A 21,313-nucleotide genomic window follows, 5' to 3' on the forward strand; every position below is an offset into this window, starting at 1 on the left:
TTACAAACAGGCACCGGGAGTTTACCGGTATCCACCGTTGTTTGCATGTAAGCTGAAGCTAACTGAAGCTAACTGAAGCTAACTGAAGCTAACTGAAGCTAACTGAAGCTGGGCGCCGATGTGTTACCGGTGATCCGGCCGAGATTTCAGCCGGATCACCGGCCAGGAGCGCGGTGGAGAGGGCAGCGGCGGAGAGAGGGGACGGACACGGTCCAGCCTTATACTAGGTTTTGACCTAGTCTCGTTTCCTTTGTTTTTCCCCGGCCTGTATTTGAGGCCGGCCTTTATTTGTTTGTGTCGACCACGGCCCCGACCATTATCGGAGACCCGGCTTTTAATTCCCTACAGGCCACTATTAGAGGATTTACGGTAGCTCCCAGCAACAGGCAGCAAACCTGTTCAAATGTTTCCCACTGAGATGCTTCAGTGTGATTGCAGCAACAATCCTGTGGCGACTGTTGCCCATCAGAGTTGCCCTAACTGTGTGTCACCGCCTAGAGGCTGGACAGATTGGTTTTTGGTTTGAACTTATTGATCAGATGGTGGTGATCAGTTGTCGAACAGTTTGTCCTTTCATTTCTACTGCACTATGTACTGTATAAACAGAGCAAACATGTTATCGACTTGTACCATTAGTATTATGTTGCCGTACTTTATAAGATGTTCAGAATATCTCACCATGATTTCAACTTGCTTTGTGTCCGAGCTTCATCCTCTCTGAACAGGTTGAACCCGTCTCACTGTGGGTTTCTGGGTCATGGAGCATTCAGCATTCCATCCATATCTTCTGTTTTACAGGAATGTACTTTGGAATTTTATTATTGAGCATTTTATACCATAAGTTTCTTATTGAAGCAAAGGTGTGATGAAGTAGCATTGGAAGCGCTCGACCGTGGCTCTGTTTTGAAGGTTGAAAGCTGTGCCGCTCAACATGCGTGTGTCATACGTGTTTTTAACGTGTTGATGAAACATAATGTTCTCATTCACCCCACTGGCTTTCTGCCTTTGGTTTGACAAAGCAAAAAACACCAATGTGCTTTTAATGCTTTATTTTATGTTCCTACTTTGTGTTGTATGAATTCTACTCTCTTCAAGCTACTTTCTAACAATAGTTACATTAGACATCCCAGTGTTTTCTGTTAATTATGATGCTAATAACAAAAAATGATTTGATTCCCTTTCCCATTTAGCTGTTAACACAGGCAACACTGTTTATCCGTTATGTTCCCTGATTTTATTCGTTTATCATTTAAAAACACAAATGATAGCATCGTCTAAATGTTGTTTAAGTCAAGGGCTCAAGATAGCTGATCGCTCTCATAATATTCAGTTGTGAGCAAACATTTTGTCAGAGTTTTGTCACCTTTTCAAATGGTATCTCTCATTTTGGAATGAAACTCTTTGTAGCTTTATATCCATGTAACTCTACAAGAGAGACGTCGTCCCTGTAATCACGCATTATAACTCATAACAGTGTGTTATGTGTTGACCATCACCTTGACCGATTTTGTCATGATGAGTAGTGTGTAAATATTTGTAAAAAGAGAAAAGAAAACCTATTTTATCATGGGCGGTGTAAGTTAAGTGCCTTTTTTTACTTCTAAATCATCTGAATCTATTTGTTTGTTAAAATCCACCAAACTATTCCTTTATTTGATTGTCTTGATTGTAAAACGACCACCCTGGCTTAATAAAATGAGTAAACTGAGTCGGCTGGTGGTGTTTGTCCCCACTAGATGGTGCTGTAGTAACTATACTACAGTAACTATACTACAGTAACTAACTACAGTAACTAACTACAGTAACTATACTACAGTAACTATACTACAGTAACTAACTACAGTAACTATACTACAGTAACTAACTACAGTAACTATACTACAGTAACTAACTACAGTAACTAACTACAGTAACTAACTACAGTAACTAACTACAGTAACTATACTACAGTAACTATACTACAGTAACTAACTACAGTAACTAACTACAGTAACTATACTACAGTAACTAACTACAGTAACTAACTACAGTAACTATACTACAGTAACTAACTACAGTAACTAACTACAGTAACTAACTACAGTAACTATACTACAGTAACTAACTACAGTAACTAACTACAGTAACTATACTACAGTAAATAACTACAGTAACTAACTACAGTAACTAACTACAGTAACTACTACAGTAACTAACTACAGTAACTATACTACAGTAACTAACTACAGTAACTAACTACAGTAACTATACTACAGTAACTAACTACAGTAACTAACTACAGTAACTATACTACAGTAACTATACTACAGTAAATAACTACAGTAACTATACTACAGTAACTAACTACAGTAACTAACTACAGTAACTAACTACAGTAACTATACTACAGTAACTATACTACAGTAACTAACTACAGTAACTAACTACAGTAACTAACTACAGTAACTATACTACAGTAACTAACTACAGTAACGCAGAAGTAACTCCAGAGTTCAACCAAGGCTTGTGGAAATAAAGCCTGTATTTGTCTCCTGAATGTGAACTGTGCATTTATGTTTGTTTATAAAAACACACGTTTGGACCATGTGGATTAATTCGTTATCCACACAGCTTACTGCACTCTTACCTTTACCAGTGTTGATACTTTTCCTAATGCTCAGGTAACATAATATTTAATTAACACTTTTATCCAAAGAGCTTTGCAGTACGGGATAACGGGGTAAAATGAGCCACTTTTTATCTTCTGTGCTACTACAACAAAATAAATGTATTTATTTTATACAGTGCTATGTATACTCAAGGTTCTTGGGCATCCATGAAAATTCAAACATTTTGTGTAGCTGGAACAGTTTTAGAAGTATGAACCATTTAAAAAAATTTGGCTAAACTTCTTCACACAGCAACTCAGGCCCACAGTGTATTAACTCATATTGTACCTTATAAAGCCTTAAACTAATATGTAATAAAGCTTAAAATGTATCTGCTTCCATTTGGATACAAGAATCATGACCTCTTTACCATGATGAAATCACTTTATGTTGTAAAACTTTTTGATCGGCCTCTCTTAACAGCTTCTCCTCATTCTCTCCATCACAGATTCAGGGAAAGAAATTGCTCTTCCAAAATGTATGATCATATGATCAATTTTGTGTATGGTTGCCTAGAAACAAGGCTCCACTTACCCCGTTCTCCCCTACCATGAATGGATACATTTTCAGCCTGGGATTCAAAGTGGGATTCAAACCCCAAACCCTGGCAGTGTTACTGCCTTACTCTGCTGTTTGAGTTGTACGGGACAAACAACTGCCTGAGCATTACAGGAATCTGACAGCAGAAGATCTGGGAAGTGAAGAAGAGTAATGAAAGCAGTAAACCTCCCACAACTAACTCTGTTACACACACAAACTTCTGGCACTGCTTTATAAAGAGGTACAGCAACAAAAGTGACAAAATTGTTTGATATAAAGTGTGAATAATATGGAGAGATGTGCTTTTTCAGGGTTTTTCCAGGTTTACTTGGACAAACACAGCTCCCACTCAGATTACTGTTCTCTTGTCTTTTTCCTGCTTTTCTTGTTGCTCATCACATCCCTAAATATGAAGGTTTAATATGTGTAGCTAAAGCACGGCATATGGACTGACAAGCCTATCTGGGGAGTTGAGCAGCATGTCATTTATCAATCGTAAAAGCCTGGTTTCCATACAGAGGGGGAAAAGTTTCTCCAGCAGCACGTGTCCCAGGCTTAATGCTGTAAACATGGTGGATTTTAAGATGCACCATCAAATATTGACAGCGCAGTATAAAATCCACAGTTGGTGACAACGTCTCTTCTTTATTTCCACGGTGTGATTTACGATGCCACAAACTCCACGTCTACACCTCAAACATGACAAACAGTAAATTTGGCGGGCCGCTATGCTAAGAGGAGCCGAGGCGTTTATGTTCCTCTGAACCCGGTTCAATTTGGCTCTTTGATAAACGAGAAGAAACTCCATCAAGGTGTCATGTGTCTGCTGCTGCCAGGTGAGATCAGCACTCTGGAGGAAGACAATTCCCTCAGGGGAGAGTTTTTACTACTTTGTTGGGGGTGGGGGGGCTTAGTAGCACAACTCTGCACTTTTATGTATGTATGTATATATGTATGTATGTATGTATGTAAACCTTTATTTATTCAGGGAGGGCCATTGAGAGCAATGTGTGTAAAGGTGTGTAAGTAGCTAAGTAAGAAAGATTGATGTATATTGCACCTTTTGAAACCAAGGGTTACAAAGTGCTTGACAAAAAGTGACAGCAATTTAAGCATAATGGCATGATCATAATGTAAATGAGCGACAACAATTTGATAAAAAAAAACCAATATAAAAAGAACACCAAAGCAAACAAACATAATATATAGAGAAAGAAGGTAAACAGAGATGATAAAAACAATAAAATAAATGGAAAAAAAGGTGAGTTGTTTAAAACTTTAACTTAAACTCTAACAGTAGGAGGAAGATTATTCCAGAGTTTGGTGCCATTATGGCAAAGGCGCAGTCTCCTGTGGATTTAAGTTTGGACCGAGGAACGGTCTTGATCGGAGGACCAGATGTACCTAGGAGCAAAACCATGGAAAGCTTTGTGGGTGATTAAAAGAAACTTAAAGTCAATTCTATATTTACAAGGAAGCCAGCGCAGACAGGCAAGTACTGGACTGATACGAGATCTACGATATGTCTTCATCAATAACCTCACAGCTGCATTTTGAACTAGCTGTAAACCAGTGATAGTGGCTCGGCTGAAGCTGTTAGGTTTCTATATCATGGAAGGACACAAAAGAGCATATTTTTGTAATGTTTCTCAGTTGAACAAAACACGTCTGAACCAATGATTTCACATATATATTGAATTTAAAATGTGGGTCAAAAATGACACCCAGGTTTTTGGATGCCCACTTAATATAAGGAGTCAGAGGACTGAGGCTTTGGCTAATCGGGCCAGTCTTGTGATCAGGGCCTAGGACAAGAATCTCCATTTTGCCAGAGTTTAACCGGAGGAACTTGAGAGCCATCTAATCTTTTATAGCGGCCAGACATTCGTGCAATATGGTTAGTTTGCCAAGGTCATTGGGCTTAAAGGGTAACTTCGGTATTTTTCAACCTGGACCCTATTTTCCCATCTTTTTGTGACTAAAGGCGACAACAATTTTTGAAATTGGTCCAGTATTGAGCGAGATCGCTTCAGCCGGCAGCCGCGAAACGAGCTGCAATGTAATCCGACGGGGCAAATCGCACCGTCAATGTACGTCCACTAAAAGTTCTTGTTTTTGCCGCTGACAGGCTCAGATTGTTATTATAAGTGTCTGACAACATTATGGAAAGGACCCTACAGAGAAATGAAACGTTTTTCTTTACCTTTCGCTTGATCCGGTCTGTGTGTAACCAAGTCTCGCTCAAGTCTCGCGAGAGTTGAGTTGTTGTTGCAGGAAGTTACACACAGACCGGATCAAGCGGAAGGTAAAGAAAAACGTTTCATTTCTCTGTAGGGTCATGTACAGCTGTATATCATCAGCCTAGCAGTGATAGAAAATGCAACTTGCCCCAGGGGGAGCGTATACAATGAAAATGAAATGGGGCCCCAGAATTGATCCCTGGGGTACCCCACAAGTTAGGGTAGCACACGATGAGATATGATTACCAATGGAGACTGTGAACTTCCTTACTTACTTACTTGAACTTACTTTCTTTAATTCATCCATTCATTCATTCATTCATTCATTCATCCATTCATTCATTCAGAGAAGTTAGATGCAGGGATTTGGGAAAATTACTTTTCAGTTTTGTGTGCTTATATCTCCTTTTGTCACTGTGTTGTTGTCTAGTTCTACCCACAGGCAACATCTGAAGCTTCAGTGCTACAGCTGCAGGCCTGAGGCAGATATTATTAAAATCTTTAAAAAAAACAAAAAAAACATCACAACCATCCCAGAGCCAAATGTTTTAATCCCATCACTTTTGTCAGGTCAGGAGTGTAAATGTTAAACTCGCCGCCTTTCTGACGGTCAGCTGTGTTGTTGCCAAAGAAGCAAGCTAACAGCAGTGACTCAATATATTTTCTGTTAAGCATATAATTGTCCTGCATTACTCATCTGTCGGGGAGGGGGGGGGGGGGGAGGGGGGCAACTTTCAAACAATAGACTCAACACAGACAGTTGACTCCACACTCGACTTCTCCATGGAGAATCATCATAATAAATACAGCAGACAGGTTTTGTCACATCTGCTGTCTGGGTGCTATGTGACCTGTGCGCTGCTTACTATTGGTCGGTTGCGATGTTGGCGGTCTAGGAGAGAAGTTCATTCTACGGTTGCAAACGTTGTGAGTCATTCTGAATAGTGCAGCTCAATGCCTGAAACGTAAATGTAAAATGCTAAACTCTGATGCTATTGAAATATGCATGGCTGTCTCAGTTTCAACTCTTAAGTGCCAAGTAGAGCAGGTGAGAGACGTTATGCTGTGAGGAGAAGTCCTGTGGTTGAGGAGGTTCGTCTCGGGTGTCTGAGCTCAACAATCAGCCATGAAATGAATCACAAACTGATAAAGAAGAAATCCAGAAGAGGCCAACTGATGCAAAAATCAGACTGACATTATTATTTACATAAGGTGTAAAAGTGTCAAAATTTGCAATGTGCACTTTTTTAGTTGTTGCACTTTTTGACACTTTTGCACCTTATGTAAAAATAATAACAATAATAAACTTTATTTGTATAGCAGCTATAAAAAATGTTTTTTAGTTATGTCTTAAAAGAAGATAGAGAGTTGGCGACTCGTATTTCATCAGGTAGTTTCGCGACCCTTATTGCAAATGCTCAATCACATTTTTTTTTTTGGCCTCATTTGGATTTCTTCCTTTTTTTTTTATCAGGGTGTGAGTTCTTGTCGGTGTCTTTTTGACTCTAAATGCGTGAAATGCAAATGCAACGTTTTGTTGTTTTTAATGATGCATATTTCTTCCACTTCTGTTTTCAAACTACAGCACAGTGGTGCATTTTGGGAGAGAGACTTTTTAGGTGATTCATACACTCTTACAGTAGGCTATATTTGAAGTTGGTGTCACAGGAAGCGGAGGAAGTCCACTGAAGGGCCGGGCGTTGCTGTTGACACGACTCAACCGCGTCGTTTTGGCCCCTTCAGTCTGTTACTAAGGGCCCCGGGGCCTGGGATGTTTGTTTCATATCTAATGACAGCCGGGGAGGTGCGGGTGTGTGTGTGTGTGTGTGTGTGTGTGTGTGGGGGGGGGGGGGGGGGGTGAGTCATAGGATGTGCACTCTCAGGGGAAGGAAAGGTTCAGAGTTGTACCTTTTGTCGCTGAGGCTGCAGCCCCAACGCCATACCTGTACAGCTCCTCTTTCACCTTTTACCCTTTGTACCTTTTTTCCCGGGCAGTCGGGCGGTACACCTGGATGCCACTCTGCTGGCCCCGCCCCCTTTCTACCTGAGAGAGAGGACAGCCAGACAGATGTGTTGTGTGTTAGAGCCCTGAAAATGAATCAGCCATGAATCAATGGGTCTGCTGGACAGTAATTGTGGCGTTCACAGAACTTCACAGAAGGTGTGGAGGCGAATTCCTGCCCAGTCAGGTCACCTGAACGCTGCGTGGGCGAACAATGCTGCGGATCTTTTACTGAGCATCTGCATGTTAAACATTGAAATATTAAATTAAGCCTATCAGATGCTGCTGTTTTTTTTAACCCCTATTGAACCGGGCATGTTGACTAAGCAGCAGCCTTGGGGAGGATTTGCAGGAGGGGGGGGGGGGGGGGTTCCCACAGTGTTGTTGTGTGTTACCTGTTCGGTTCCCCCCCGATAGAATTAATTTTTTGACGTGTATATATATATTTTTTTTTTTTTAAATTTTTTTAATTTTATTTATTTTTTTTTTCTCTTTCTCTTTTTCTTCCCCGTATTGTTTTTCATGTATTTCTTTGTTTTTATTGGACTGTTGTCTACTGATTGGTTAATTTTTCTGCTCAGTTTGTGTGCTTTTTGTTGTCATTTATTTTTTGTTGCATTTTTCTAAATTATGTTAGCTTAGTTTTTTCTTTTTTTTTTTTTTTTTTCTTTTTTGTTAGTTTGTTTTTCTCCTTAAGTTGAGGGGAGGTCCGTTGTATAAGCCTGTGTCTTCTTGACCTCTCCTGTCACATCTTTTTTTTTTTTTTTTAATTATCTGGATTTTATGCAGTTTTATGTGTGTGCAAATGAAATAAAATAAATAAAAATAAAAAAAATTCCCAGCTGGGATTCAAACCGACGACTTTCCAGACTCAAACTCAGTTCTTGCTGCCTCTGTCTCAATGATAATGAATATTATTGCTATTTAATTTTAAAGGGTTTTTTGATTGTTCTTCATCCTAAAGGGGTATTAAGTCATCCGTAACCTCTGTAGGACCAGAAGCAGTTTTCTCATCCTTCTCAAGAGTTTTGAAGTTCAGAAATGTCAGCACCTGATCAAGTAACTGTTGAGTCATAACAACCCTATCAACCCCCCACACATATATTACGGTCTGTTTGTGCTATGGGACAGTCAAAATTGAACTTATTTCCCCTTTAATTTATCCAGGGACTGTCAGCTGCTCTTGTTCAGCTCCACCCTGCTTCATATTCACAGTCACACACATTCACAGCTGCCCGGTCCGCCAGTTTCTACTGATGTTGTGAGAGGGCAGAGCGTTACACACTCACTTCCCTGGCCCATGTTTTGCTTGCTGGTCTGGGGATTTGAACCGGGGACCTTCAGGTCTAAAGACATTTGAAAATAAAGGTTTAAAATGAATAGCATCACATCCAGGATTATCACTTCCCTCAGTGAACATCTACATCTACATTTTAGGCATTAACTGCTGCTTTTATCCAGAGCATATGGATATCTGACACCCACAAAACATCACAAAAATGCATACCATAAACTTTACCTCTTATTCTTTTTTACTTTACTTTTTTTCTTCTTTTTTTTTATACCCACATTGACATGCGTATATGTACATACATGTGTTCACCCGTAAGTGTGTTTGTGTGTGTGTTGGGTGTGAACGATTGAGTGGGGATATATGTAGATATGTAGGCTAGATATATGAGGATGGGGTAGGGTGTGGGTCTGTGTGTGTGTGTGTGTGTGTGTGTGTGTGTATGAAAAATATTTAAATATTTTCTACACTCAAGTTCATAAAAACAGCAGCAGAATGAATGTGTGGACTGGTCTGTTGAATGAAAATAAAACTGCAAATTTTAAAAGAAAAGAACATATCAAGTGTTGAATCTTTTCTTTTCCATATTTTATATTAATTATTTCTTTTGGTATTACTAAAATTTTCAAAATGTTCCTGTAGAGACTTACAGTGTGTAAAGTATGGTTTATAGTAACCTTATGCTACTTAAAGGAATTTTTTTTTTAATCTCCCATTGTATTCCTATAAAATTACATTCCTACAGAGCTGAATTAAGCTCGACGAGTGGACGACGGAGAGATCTCTCTCTCTCTCTCTCTCTCTCTCTCTCTCTCTCTCTCTCTCTCTCTCTCTCTCCTCTCTCTCTCTCTCTCTCTCACTGTCTCTCTCTCTCCATACTGATGTGTGGGAGTTGGAAACATGTCGCGCAGGAAACAAACCAAACCGCAGCACGTCCAGTCCAATGATTTGTCTCTTATGGAATACATGGGTAAGTTATATAGTTATTTTAATACAGAAACTTATTTATCGTCATTAACAAAACATTCTGTGGAGTTTATAGCCATGCAGTTCTTAGAGTGCCGATATTTTATTTCATCTGAAGTTGGAAACTATTGTTTTGAATGGAGCTAACGAAAAATGCTTTATTATTCCTATAATATTCCCATAGTTTTATAGTGTGTCTATTGTACTTAATAGTCGGATACAGTGACCTTATGTTACTTTATGGTATTTTTTTGTATATCCTATAGTATCACTATAATAGATGATATCACTATAATATTCCTATAATATTCCTATGGTATCCCTATAATATTCCTATAATATTCCCATAGAGACTTCTAGTGTGTCTGTACTCTGTACTGTAGGTTTATAATGATCTCATGTTACTTTATGGTATTTTTTATCTCCTATGATATCACTATAATATTCCAGTTGAAACTTCTAGTGTTGCTGTGATATTTATATAGTATCCTTCTATGATCTATTAAAGGATTACTATAGGTCTTTTTCTGTAAGGGGGTTAAATCTGTTGAATTAAAACTGACCAATAAAACTGAAATATTTATATATTACGTCTAGGCTACTTTTATAACCATTACGATTACCATTCTTAATTAAAACGTTTGCATTATAAAACATTTTGGTAATTGGCAGAGTTCACTCAGGTGAGAAATTAGTTATGATGTTGCATGGCTTTCAGTCTAATCTTAAATTGAAATATTCTGATTTGTTATTGGTCAAGCATTTACAATAAGCTCTGAACAGACAAGAGTTTAATAGTTTTATATAAATTAGATAGGATGGATTAGGATGGATGGAAGGATTAGGACACTCTTGTGGAAATAGAACAATATCTTAGTAATAGATGAAAATCTCAGGTTTTACAGGTGTGCCTTGGGGGAAAAGTGGTCGAGTTGACAATTTATAAATTGTAACCTAATTTTAAGAAATTCATGGGATTTGGGGCGTCCTGGTGGTCTAAGGAGCGATCATGTAAGCTGAACCAAATCCAGCCCAGCCCTTTATTGCATGTCATCCCCCTCTCTCTCCCAATCTGTCCTGTCTTTCTCACTTTGATCTGTCTAATATAGGCAAAAATGTCCAAACATGATCTCAAAAAAGAAAGAAAAAGAAGGAGGGAAATTCATGGAACTGAAGAGATTGTTTCACTCATTCTTTTCACTCCGCACATCAGTTTTTCCTATATAGAAGCCTCTTGTGTGTTATGAAAACACTCCAGTGATTCATTTACAACATGGCAATATTTTAAGTCAATAATCATTTCATTCTTGTTTATCTGTTTCAGATGACGCCCGTGTCAGTTTGGAGACTCCCCCTACAATGGATCCCTGTGCTCATGTCTGCAGCCAATGCTGTGCTGAGTTTAGTGTGCTATCAGAGCTGGAACAACATCAAAGGGATTGCTCTCTAAATCCACCAGTTCTGATTGTGAATGAAAACGAGGATCTGCTGTCCTACGGCAAAACTTTCCCTGCAGCCTTATTACTAGCCAGCCCAGCAGGGGAGCCGGGTGAAACAGTTAATATCTTTGAGATGGAATACTGCAACGCTCCATCACAAGACAAATCCAAGGAGAGTGTAGAGTTCATGAATTGTTTTAGCAGCAAAAGTGACCACAGCAGTGTAGATAGTCCGGGTAGCACCAGCAGTAGCCAGGGCAGCAGTGGCACTAAACACAAGACTGACACCGTCTTTTGTACCTCAGTTCTCCCAGCATCATTACCTCAACCTGGCAGTTCAGCTGAGCAAGGAGAATTCTCATGGACGAACAGCAATGTCATCATTGAAAATCTTGAGAGCACCAAAGTGGCCGTGGCCCAGTTTTCACAGCAGACTCACCCGGACATCTGTCGCGGCCAAAACAGTAAGATTGCCATCTCGTCTCTGCTGCAGCAGCTCCTGGCTCTGCAAATACAGCAGATCCAGCAGCTACAGCTAATTGATCAGATCCGTCACCAGGTTCTGCTGTTTGCCTCTAAGAAAATGGAGATATCAGAGACCCCTGTAATCTGCACTCAGGAACTCTCACCTTCAAAATCTGCCAATCAGCTCAAAGCTCTCAGTGCTCATCTGTCTCAGCAACTAGCTGCAGCTGCTGGTATAGCCCAATGCCTAGCTACTCAGTCTGCTAACATGAGTGACTTCAAGCAATTCAAAGAGACAGAGCAGCTACAGCAAAATCATCCTGGCAGCAGAGATGCACTGTCTAGCTCAGAGTCGTTACAAACTGTTGGTAAGCTAATGACTTCTGCAGTTCGCAAGCATTTTTCCAAAAACCAGTACATGCATTATGGTTCCTCCCGCTCCAAACTCAATTTCTTGCCCCCAACCAAGGTGTCCTCTTTGGCATTTAGCAGTGACAGCTTTATCAACAAGACTTCAGAGAGCTCTCACTTAACTCAACCACCATCTACCAGTCAGCACATGATTTCTAATTCTATACCAAACATCGGTGCAATTGTGGAAGATCTGGATGCCTTGGCAGCATTGGCCCAACAGAGGAAATGCACGACAACCAATCTGACCGTTTCTGAACCAAAGACCACTTCAAAAGACTCTTTCTTCAAACATAAATGTAGATTTTGTGCCAAAGTATTTGGGAGCGACAGTGCCTTGCAAATCCATTTGCGATCACACACTGGAGAAAGGCCATACAAGTGCAACATTTGTGGAAATAGGTTCTCCACCCGTGGCAATTTGAAGGTACACTTTCAGAGGCACAAAGAGAGGTATCCGCACATCCAGATGAATCCTTATCCTGTTCCAGAGCACCTGGACAATATCCCAACCAGTACTGGGATTCCGTACGGTATGTCCATGCCACCAGAGAAACCAATCACATGCTGGCTTGATAGCAAACAGTCCCCAACTACAATGACTACCTCTGGTTCATTGCTACAGTTGGGCTCAACCAAACTGTGTTCTCTCATCAAGAAAGAGGAGCAAGCTATCTCAATATCCATCCCTCGTACTCAAGGTGTACTTAACTTTGGTTCAACAGCAAAACCTGCAAAGACCTCCGACTCAGCAGAGACTGGGCAACAAAGTATAGTGACTGTGAGTCTTAAACATGAAGATGCTAAACCTTCTTTGAACTTTGTCTCTAAAATGACAACCACTAAGCTAGAAGAATCAACTGATCTTGTATCCAATGATATTCCATCCACCTGCACAAATTCTAATTCGTTTGAGGGAATCCATCCATTAAAAATCTCTGAGACCTCCAAACTCCAGCAGTTAGTGGAGAACATTGACAAGAAGGTGATGGACCCAAATGAGTGTGTCATCTGCCATCGCATACTCAGTTGTCAGAGCGCCCTCAGGATGCACTACCGGACACATACAGGGGAACGCCCCTATCGGTGTAAAGTGTGTGGCCGAGCCTTCACCACCAAGGGAAACCTCAAGATGCACCAAGCTGTTCACCGTGCAACACTGCCGTTGAGAGTCCAGCACTCATGCCCCATCTGCCAAAGGAAGTTCACTAATGCTGTGGTCTTGCAGCAACATGTCCGCATGCATATGGATGGTCAGATACCCAATGTGCTCCTTACAAGCCAGAAATACCCAGTGGATTGTAATGAAAAATTCATGGACAAAACAAAATCAAATGACATAAAGAACTTTTCTGAAGACAATGGCGGCTTTTGTGACAGTGGATTGTCTAGATTCAATTCCTTGTCCATTCATTTGTCCCCATCTCTGTTTGATAAAAGTCCCTTTGATGCCCACAAGAAGACTAGCTACCATGGGCCAAATGGGGAGCTGCAGTCCAAATGGATCAAGACAGAGAGACAAGAAGGAGCAACTGAGGAATGTTGTCACACATACAATCTACAACCTGTTGCAAGTGATCAGCGGACTACAGAATTCCCCATTTCTGAAAGTTCAACTCCCAAGCAGCCTCTGTCTCCAAATACCCAAGCATCAGTTCATTTTAATACTGCAAGATTTGACGAACCATTCCAGACGCTGGTCAACTCAACCACTTTGAAACTAAATGCATCCACTATTGCACCCACTGACCTAAAACTATTTCACTGCGCAAAGGATTCTCCAAGCTTGATTCACAATCTCCGTGAAAGGGGAATCTTTAAGAACACTACTTGTGATATATGTGGGAAGAATTTTGCCTGTCAAAGTGCCTTGGATATCCATTATAGAAGCCATACCAAGGAGAGACCATTTATCTGTACAACATGCAACAGAGGTTTTTCCACCAAAGGGAATCTTAAGCAACACATGCTAACACATCAAATGAGGGACCTCCCATCACGCCTCTTTGAACCCTCAAATCCTAACCATGTGTCCAACCCCAGCTCCTCCATGTTGTCCATCACCTCACATCTTGTCAAGGCAGAGGTGAATGCTTTCCTGAACACCTCCATTGGGAATGGCAGGGATCCTTCTGGAAGTTCACAGAGCTCCTCTGTTTCCATGTCCCCAGTGTGTGCTACTGTGCCACCTCGCCGGACACCTAAGCAGCACTACTGTAAGACTTGTGGGAAGAGCTTCTCATCCTCCAGTGCTCTGCAGATCCATGAGAGGACACACACCGGGGAAAGGCCATTTGCCTGCACTGTCTGTGGACGGGCTTTTACTACCAAAGGAAATCTAAAGGTATGTTTCACATACATAGAGACTGTATAATGACAATGACATTATAGTTTGGTACCCTTGAAAATCATGAAACATTCGTCTGTTTTAAATGACATCAAATATGGTCCTTTTTAGCTTAAAATATGGAGCATGGCACTGCATTATGTGTATCTCAATAGGTAGAGCAAGGCACTAACACTGCCAGGTTAGGGGTTCCATTCCCAGTCAGGGCTATCAATACTAAAAATGAATGCACTCATGGTACCATAAAACTAATGATTGCTCTCTTGCAGGTCCATATGGGAACTCACATGTGGAACAGCGCCCCCACTAGGAGAGGCCGTAGACTGACTGTAGACAGATCACTGGCAGTTATGGGAAGCCGTCCTGTGAAACTCCGTGAGCCAACACAGAAGAATTCAGCAATGGTGTCTAACAATGGAGAATCCATTTACCACTGGACTCAATGCAGAGACCCCCTCTCCACGGGTTTGGCCATAAAGACCAATGATATTTCTGTAATTCAGAGTGGGGCCATGTCCTTCCTCTCAGGGCAAATAGGACTGAAGGAGAGGTCACCTGTAGAAGGCACTGGTGTTGGTTTTGGTAAACTACACCATGCAGACCAGAGTGACCCTCTTATAATTTATGGGAAAAATAATAATGACAAAGGGACTCACTTTTGCTTCACAGGTTTGATTGAAGATAGGAAGGAAATGGCTGCCAAATAACAAACTACTAACTTATTAAGGGATAGAAAGCTAGTTGGAAATTTGAATGTTATGTTGAGCAGGTAAATATATATTAACATTAATATATCCAAGGAAGGGTTTTGCTAAGCACACAGTCTTTGTACACCATCAATTTTACACAGTTACTTTCTGTACATTCACAGCTGACAACTGCCCAGTACAACCACAGTCTTCTACTGTTGGCCACTGAGCAGCTCTACTGGCACAACTGGGGTTAAGGGTCTTGTTCAAGGGCATTGAGATGGTAGTTGTCCACAACTGACTACAATTAAAACTACAACATGCAACTTTTCGCCTTGAGGTAGCCAAGTATATTATTGATCCCGCCCTTCTTCCATTCAGCTGGTCAAGTTCCCTCCCCAACACTTGACGAGCTGTCTACCTTGAAACAGCATCTATCCTGAGGCTCCTGCTCTCATATTTTCATTGGCTACATAGAATGTCAATCAGTGACACCAGTCACAAGAAGGCAATGTCACCACTAGTGCCATTTTTATTTGGACCACTATAAGCCAATGTTCACTGTGTTTTTGAGTCGTGTCTGTCACACGTTTAGCTTTGCTGTTCTTTCATTTCTTACTGCTTTCCTCCATTGTTGCTGCTATGACTTTCCCTGTGCTTGATAGCCAGAACCCTGCAAACCACTGGCCACGCCCACAGGACACGCCCACAACAGATGGTATACTCCCCAAAACAATAATGTATAACATATCCTATTATTTATTGTTACTTGTCAAAAAGTTGCATATTGCAGTTCTAAAATTGGAAGAGTCAAATTTGATCATGTCCAATATCCAGATAAGTGTAATTGCCAGTTAAATATTTAAAATCAAACAGGCAGTCTCCAAGTTATCTAGAATAGAGATTTAACCTTCTTACAGTTTATACTAGTCATATTTCTGAACTGCTTTGGGATTCTGTGGTTCTGTTAATCATCTTAAACATCTTAAATGGATTTGCTCAACTAAAATAAGACATTGATACTTCTCATTCCATTGTCAAACATGATGTCACCTGTTGTTATACATATAAGATATCAGTGTGTATTGTTGCAGGTAGGATTACTGTTACTGGCTCCCTGTGGAACATAAACATTTATTAAAGTAATAATTCTTTTAAAAGTCTGATTCATGAACAGGAGAGCCTTTCAGTCCATCCACAAGCCTTGCTGAGATATTGGTATTACAGTAATGTGATATTTTAGTGATCCCCTTAGGGAGAATCTGTTTCTGCTGCCGCCTTCAACAACAAAGAACAGAAACAGCAGCTTTGGAGCTGGTAGGGATTCAGTGTTTTGCTCAGGGACACTTCAGCAGGGCGGGCGCTGACGCTTGCCGACACAGAGAATTGAACCGAGGTCCTCTGGGTGAAGGACAGCCTCTCTAACCACTAGACCAGCCTGCCGTTTGTACGCAGAATCAAATGGCTAAAATCACCCTGGTGTGACCGTATCTGTGCTATTATGGAAAACCACATAGATGTTTTTTCTTTTTCAAACTTGAATTGAAGGTTACTTTGTCTTTTATGTATTTAGTGAGTTTCATGACCCCTGGGCCCTTCAAGTCCTTTGCAAAATTTCAAAAATATATAACCATTATATCAGTTATATATCAGTCCTTCTTTTCTTCATTCCTAATAACCTTTTTGCATATTTTCCATCCAACAACAGCGATAAGTTACTAGCCAGTTGTGTCAGTGACAGCCATCATGTGTCAGTGATCATACATTCAAAAGAGTGAATTCACATTTTCCTTAGAAATGGCTTTCAGCATCAGTGACTTGCATGGGCATTGGTAATAAATTGCTAACAATCCTTACAAATGTTTCTTCCAATATCTCAATAAGCAAACCTACGTTTTGGTTAGAGTGAAAAGCCCACAAAATCATAATAAATTACACAGCCTGACAGGGAAAGTTCAGGATTTTTAGGAGCCTTCCCTACTGACAGCTGATCAAGGGACATTCAAAAAGTTTTAATGGCAGCATTTTTGTTTTTGAGAAATTGGCATCAGTATCATGTTAGCATTTTTAGCAATGCTAGTGGAGGTCAATGAGGAATGAAACAATTTGTCTCAAGAAGCACATGCAAGCCCTCTAAAGCAGTTCTAATACTTAGGATTTCTCTTGCCCCCTCCACAGGAGGTCGGAGGTCAGGTTCAGCACCCTATAGCCTGTTAGAGGGTTCAGTGTCTCCCTCAAGCACACTTCAGCAGGGTGGATGCTCATTAGAACAGGGCTGAACACAGGGCAGCCGCCCTACACTACCCTGGTGCCAAAACCATCCTTCCCATACCGGGAGTTGAACCCGGGCCACCTGGGTGAAAACCAGGAATCCTGACCGCTAGACCATATGGGAGTTACTGCTGCCCATCCTAACCACAGCTATACAATTGTATGTAATTAGTGTCATATCCCATTGATTTGCATTAGTATGCTAACAGGTGGCTGGTGCCAATTTCCAGGAAACACAAATTTTGTTGTCAAGTTTTTGTGAATATCTTAACGGGGCTTGATTAGTGATCAGTAGCAGTAACAACACTGAAGATTCCCTTTACTTGCTGAATCTTCCCTTCAGCCGTCGTCTTCCACTTCCAAGAAATGTGTGTGTGTGTGTGTGTGTGTGTGTGTGCACGCGTGTGTGTGTGTGTGTGTGTGTGTGTGTATGCATGCATGTGTGCGTGCATATGCTACAATTTATATAGAGGTCTTTATCACATAGTCCTAAATATATTGAGCTCAGTTGTATTACTATACTATACTATACTATACTATACTATACTATACTATACTATACTATACTACAATAAACTACACTACACTACATTACAATCCTGGTAATCCTGGAGTATGCTACATTATAGAACTAAACAAATACCTCTGATTCCTATCGTCCCTCCTATATATCCACCTGTTGTTGAAGAGCTAACCTGCTGTCAGATCTCATTATAAATATCTGACAGTTAACTGGAACAAAACCTTAAACCAGCCCTCCTCTCTTCCACGAGAATCAGAACGAAGAGTGTTGAACTGGAATGAAGCAGGGGTAAGCCCGAAACAAAACCTACACAAAGCCACTCAAAGATATAGATCTCTTACAGACAGACAGGAATCATTTACAACAAAGACTACCGGTGCACATACAACACATACACACACACACACACACACACACACACAGAACAATGCATTTTTGCTCTTTTGCACACACAATCATTTGGTCATATGGTGACGATCATGTGGTGATGATCATTTGTCATGGAACAGATAATTATATAAATACATTCCTGTAAAGTAAATAGGTAAAGGTAAGTAAGGTCCTCTAGTGACTGAGCTCGAGTGGATTTGAAGAGTATTACTACATTCCTATTATTAGTATTTTAAAAAGTTTGTACAGTTATTTCCACTTGAGGTAAAAATGGTTACTTCTGTTATTTGTATAAGCTTCTTAGACATACTGTAAGTAGTGAGTACAGTGAGATCTGGTGTTTACAGTAAAACAGTCATTCAGGACTTTCCCTACTAAAATACCATCCTACCCTCAAACCCTGGGCAAATATTTATCTATCAAATGATCTATTAAACTGAACTGAACATGTTGGAGCATGCCCTCACCCTTGCAATATAACACTATCATGTAACCGCTGCTGAATCTTCACAGTGTGCGAACAGAAAAGCCTGAATATCCACTGAAAACAATCCCAAATATTCCCTCTCTGCATGTGTGATGTATTGTTTTGAGACATGTAGCGCTGCGGCTGCTGTGTGTTTTCAGCTACATGACCGAGGCAGAGCGCTGGGTTCGGGCCACACAATGCTCCCAGCAGCTTACTTTAAAAAAAAAAAAAAAACTAATCGCTGGCAAACAAAGGTGCTTTTCTAATCATTGCATATTTCACTTCAAAACTGCCAAGGTCAGCATGTTGTTTGCAAGATGGCATTTCCTTTGTAAGCATTTCAACAGTGATCACGGCACTTTTGTTACCCTGACAATGGAAATATTCAATAACAGAAGACCTGCCAAATCTGCGACGGGGCGAAAATCTCCCCCTCCCCTGCCCAGCCCAACTGTCCGTTGATAACATTGTGATTATGGCTTTGTTGAAGCGGCGTGCCTACTGCACAGATCATTTCTGATCATAAAGCAGGGGCCACCCTTTCATTTAGAGCGGCTCTCCAGAGAGAGGCTGGCTGGGGCTTCAGCAGCGTCCATAAGCAGGCCTAACGTATGGCCACAGCATCCTCTACATGTCAGCCTGTCAGGACCTGCCGTCCGTTCTGACTTTATCTCGGGTGCAGTGTCATGCTAATAAGCGTCAGTTATGGAGCGAGCTGGTCCTCTCAGCCGCTCGTCCTATCGGCGTTGTTCATCGCTTTTGATAAATGTTCCCTGGTTGCTTTCATTTGCATAAACTCACAAATCACTTGAGCTCCTTCTGAATGAAGTGGCTCTTTAACGTGTCCTTTGTTTTCCCTGTTCAAGATCTATTAAAGTTTGGCCTGTAGTCCTGCTGGTCCGCCTTTCCAACACTCATACAGTGACTTTGATGCTGATCTCATCATGTGATTTTGACTGTAGTTTTGCTCATACACTTTATATGTTGATTGTCTGCAACTTGTAGTTTTGTCATGATGATGCTGTCTTGGACAGCTTTCTCTTGAATCATCTTTGCCTCTGAAAGCTGACTCTATCTGGAGCTTGTGATGCAACATGCATTAATATTATCTGACACACCTTGAGTATAATCAAAGAGTTTTGTTGCAAAGTGCTTTGGGTGTTTGAACACAGCGTAGTGTAGGGGTCTAATGTCTAATAATGTATCAGAGAGTTTTATTTATTTGTGTTTTGGCAGTAAAATAGGAATCTGTTAACAATATTGTGCTCATAACTGTATTTAAAGTCACATTGAAACTACATTTTGCTGCATTAATGTGATGTTTTACCTGTTGAAACGCAGTTAAATTTGATGGGAGGGGAGGAGGGGCGGGGTTGTTCAAAAATCTTTTGGCATAAATTGTCAAATAGGTGTATGGTATGGTACTAGTTACAATGAGCTAAATAGGTGAAAGAGTTGTTTATCATTTCAGTGACTTTAATTTTGACCAAAGCTGTATTAAAGCTTCTTCATGTCATCTATGTCGAGCTGCTGGATTACCTGGCATTTTACGTTTGTCTTCTATTACTGTAACATTATAATTTTGAATTATCATTTTGCCCAGCAGTTCTTTGACACCAAACACATATTCTGTGATAAATCAGATCGAACAATGACACGACAGTCACAATAAGTTACAATAGTTACAGTTACAATAAGATGTCAGTAGAGAGTTTGAGTGAATAAACATAATTAATTTAGCTTTTTCTAACCTCTGAAGGTGGTTATGCCATATTTTGATGGAAGTTTACTACTAGTGTTAACATGTGGTTTCATGATGAAAATGAATGTGATCTGCATTCACCCAAGGTGCTGATCAGTATGGATTCTCATCTTTTCTTGTGTCCTCCCTCCCAAATAACAAAACCCAAAGAAAAGAATGCCATGGACAGAGAGAGAACTATTACAGAAGCAAAGAGGCAAAATGTACAATTTGTCAGTGTAGTTTCCCCTCAATTCCTATGCATCAGTTTGTTCACCTGGAACCAAGACACCTGCTGCTTATTTCTAGAGAAAACTCTTTTCTCTTTTTTTGTATGTTCTTTTGGTTTCGTATGGAGACAGAGGGTAGGGGAGCGGCTTTGTAGATGCTTTTAAGGAAAGCTGTGAACACGGAAAGAGGAGGTGAGAAAGGTGAAATACTGTCGTTCACATGGCTCCGATCCCCCCAGAGGAGGACCGGGAGATAAATACAGCTCTACTGGGATTACTGCAGGAAAAGACAGGAGGGACCGGAGATACAGGAGGAGGAGGAGGAAAATAGACAGAGAATAGGCACAGAAATCAGAAACGAATACATTTCTTCAGCTGCAGAATACCATGCAGAACCCACACTGGGGCTGTACTGTATGTTTTTCAATTGTTTCACTCACAGTTTAGTTCACTGCAGGTATGATAGAAGTGTATTGGCAAGGTACATGTTTGGTACTGGCCCGTGTTCAAAGGAGCTTGGTAGGGATTTATTTCGTCATTAGATTCCCACATATCTGCTCAGTAGTCCAATGGAAAACCAGTGGGAGCTGATACTGCAGCAGAGCCATAGTAGGACCAGGTTGGATACAGAATGGTACTGATGCAATTGAA

General features: G+C 40.6%; 1 protein-coding gene and 1 non-coding gene across 2 annotated transcripts; one reads left to right on the forward strand and one right to left on the reverse strand.

Moving 5' to 3' along the window:
• The first annotated feature begins 9,621 nt into the window (after positions 1 to 9,621).
• On the forward strand, positions 9,622 to 15,056 carry sall1b (spalt-like transcription factor 1b). The gene is made up of 4 exons (XM_071904715.2): positions 9,622 to 9,691; positions 11,012 to 13,296; positions 13,777 to 14,346; positions 14,619 to 15,056. Exons 1-4 carry the CDS (start codon positions 9,622 to 9,624, stop codon positions 15,054 to 15,056), a joined length of 3,363 nt encoding a protein of 1,120 aa, XP_071760816.2.
• A 2,305-nt stretch (positions 15,057 to 17,361) lies between these two features.
• On the reverse strand, positions 17,362 to 17,433 carry trnae-uuc (transfer RNA glutamic acid (anticodon UUC)). Its single transcript has one exon. It is a non-coding gene; the product is annotated as a tRNA-Glu (tRNA).
• Between the last annotated feature and the right edge of the window lie 3,880 nt (positions 17,434 to 21,313).

Source organism: Centroberyx gerrardi, chromosome 4, assembly GCF_048128805.1.
Source record: "Centroberyx gerrardi isolate f3 chromosome 4, fCenGer3.hap1.cur.20231027, whole genome shotgun sequence".
NCBI lineage: Eukaryota > Metazoa > Chordata > Actinopteri > Beryciformes > Berycidae > Centroberyx > Centroberyx gerrardi.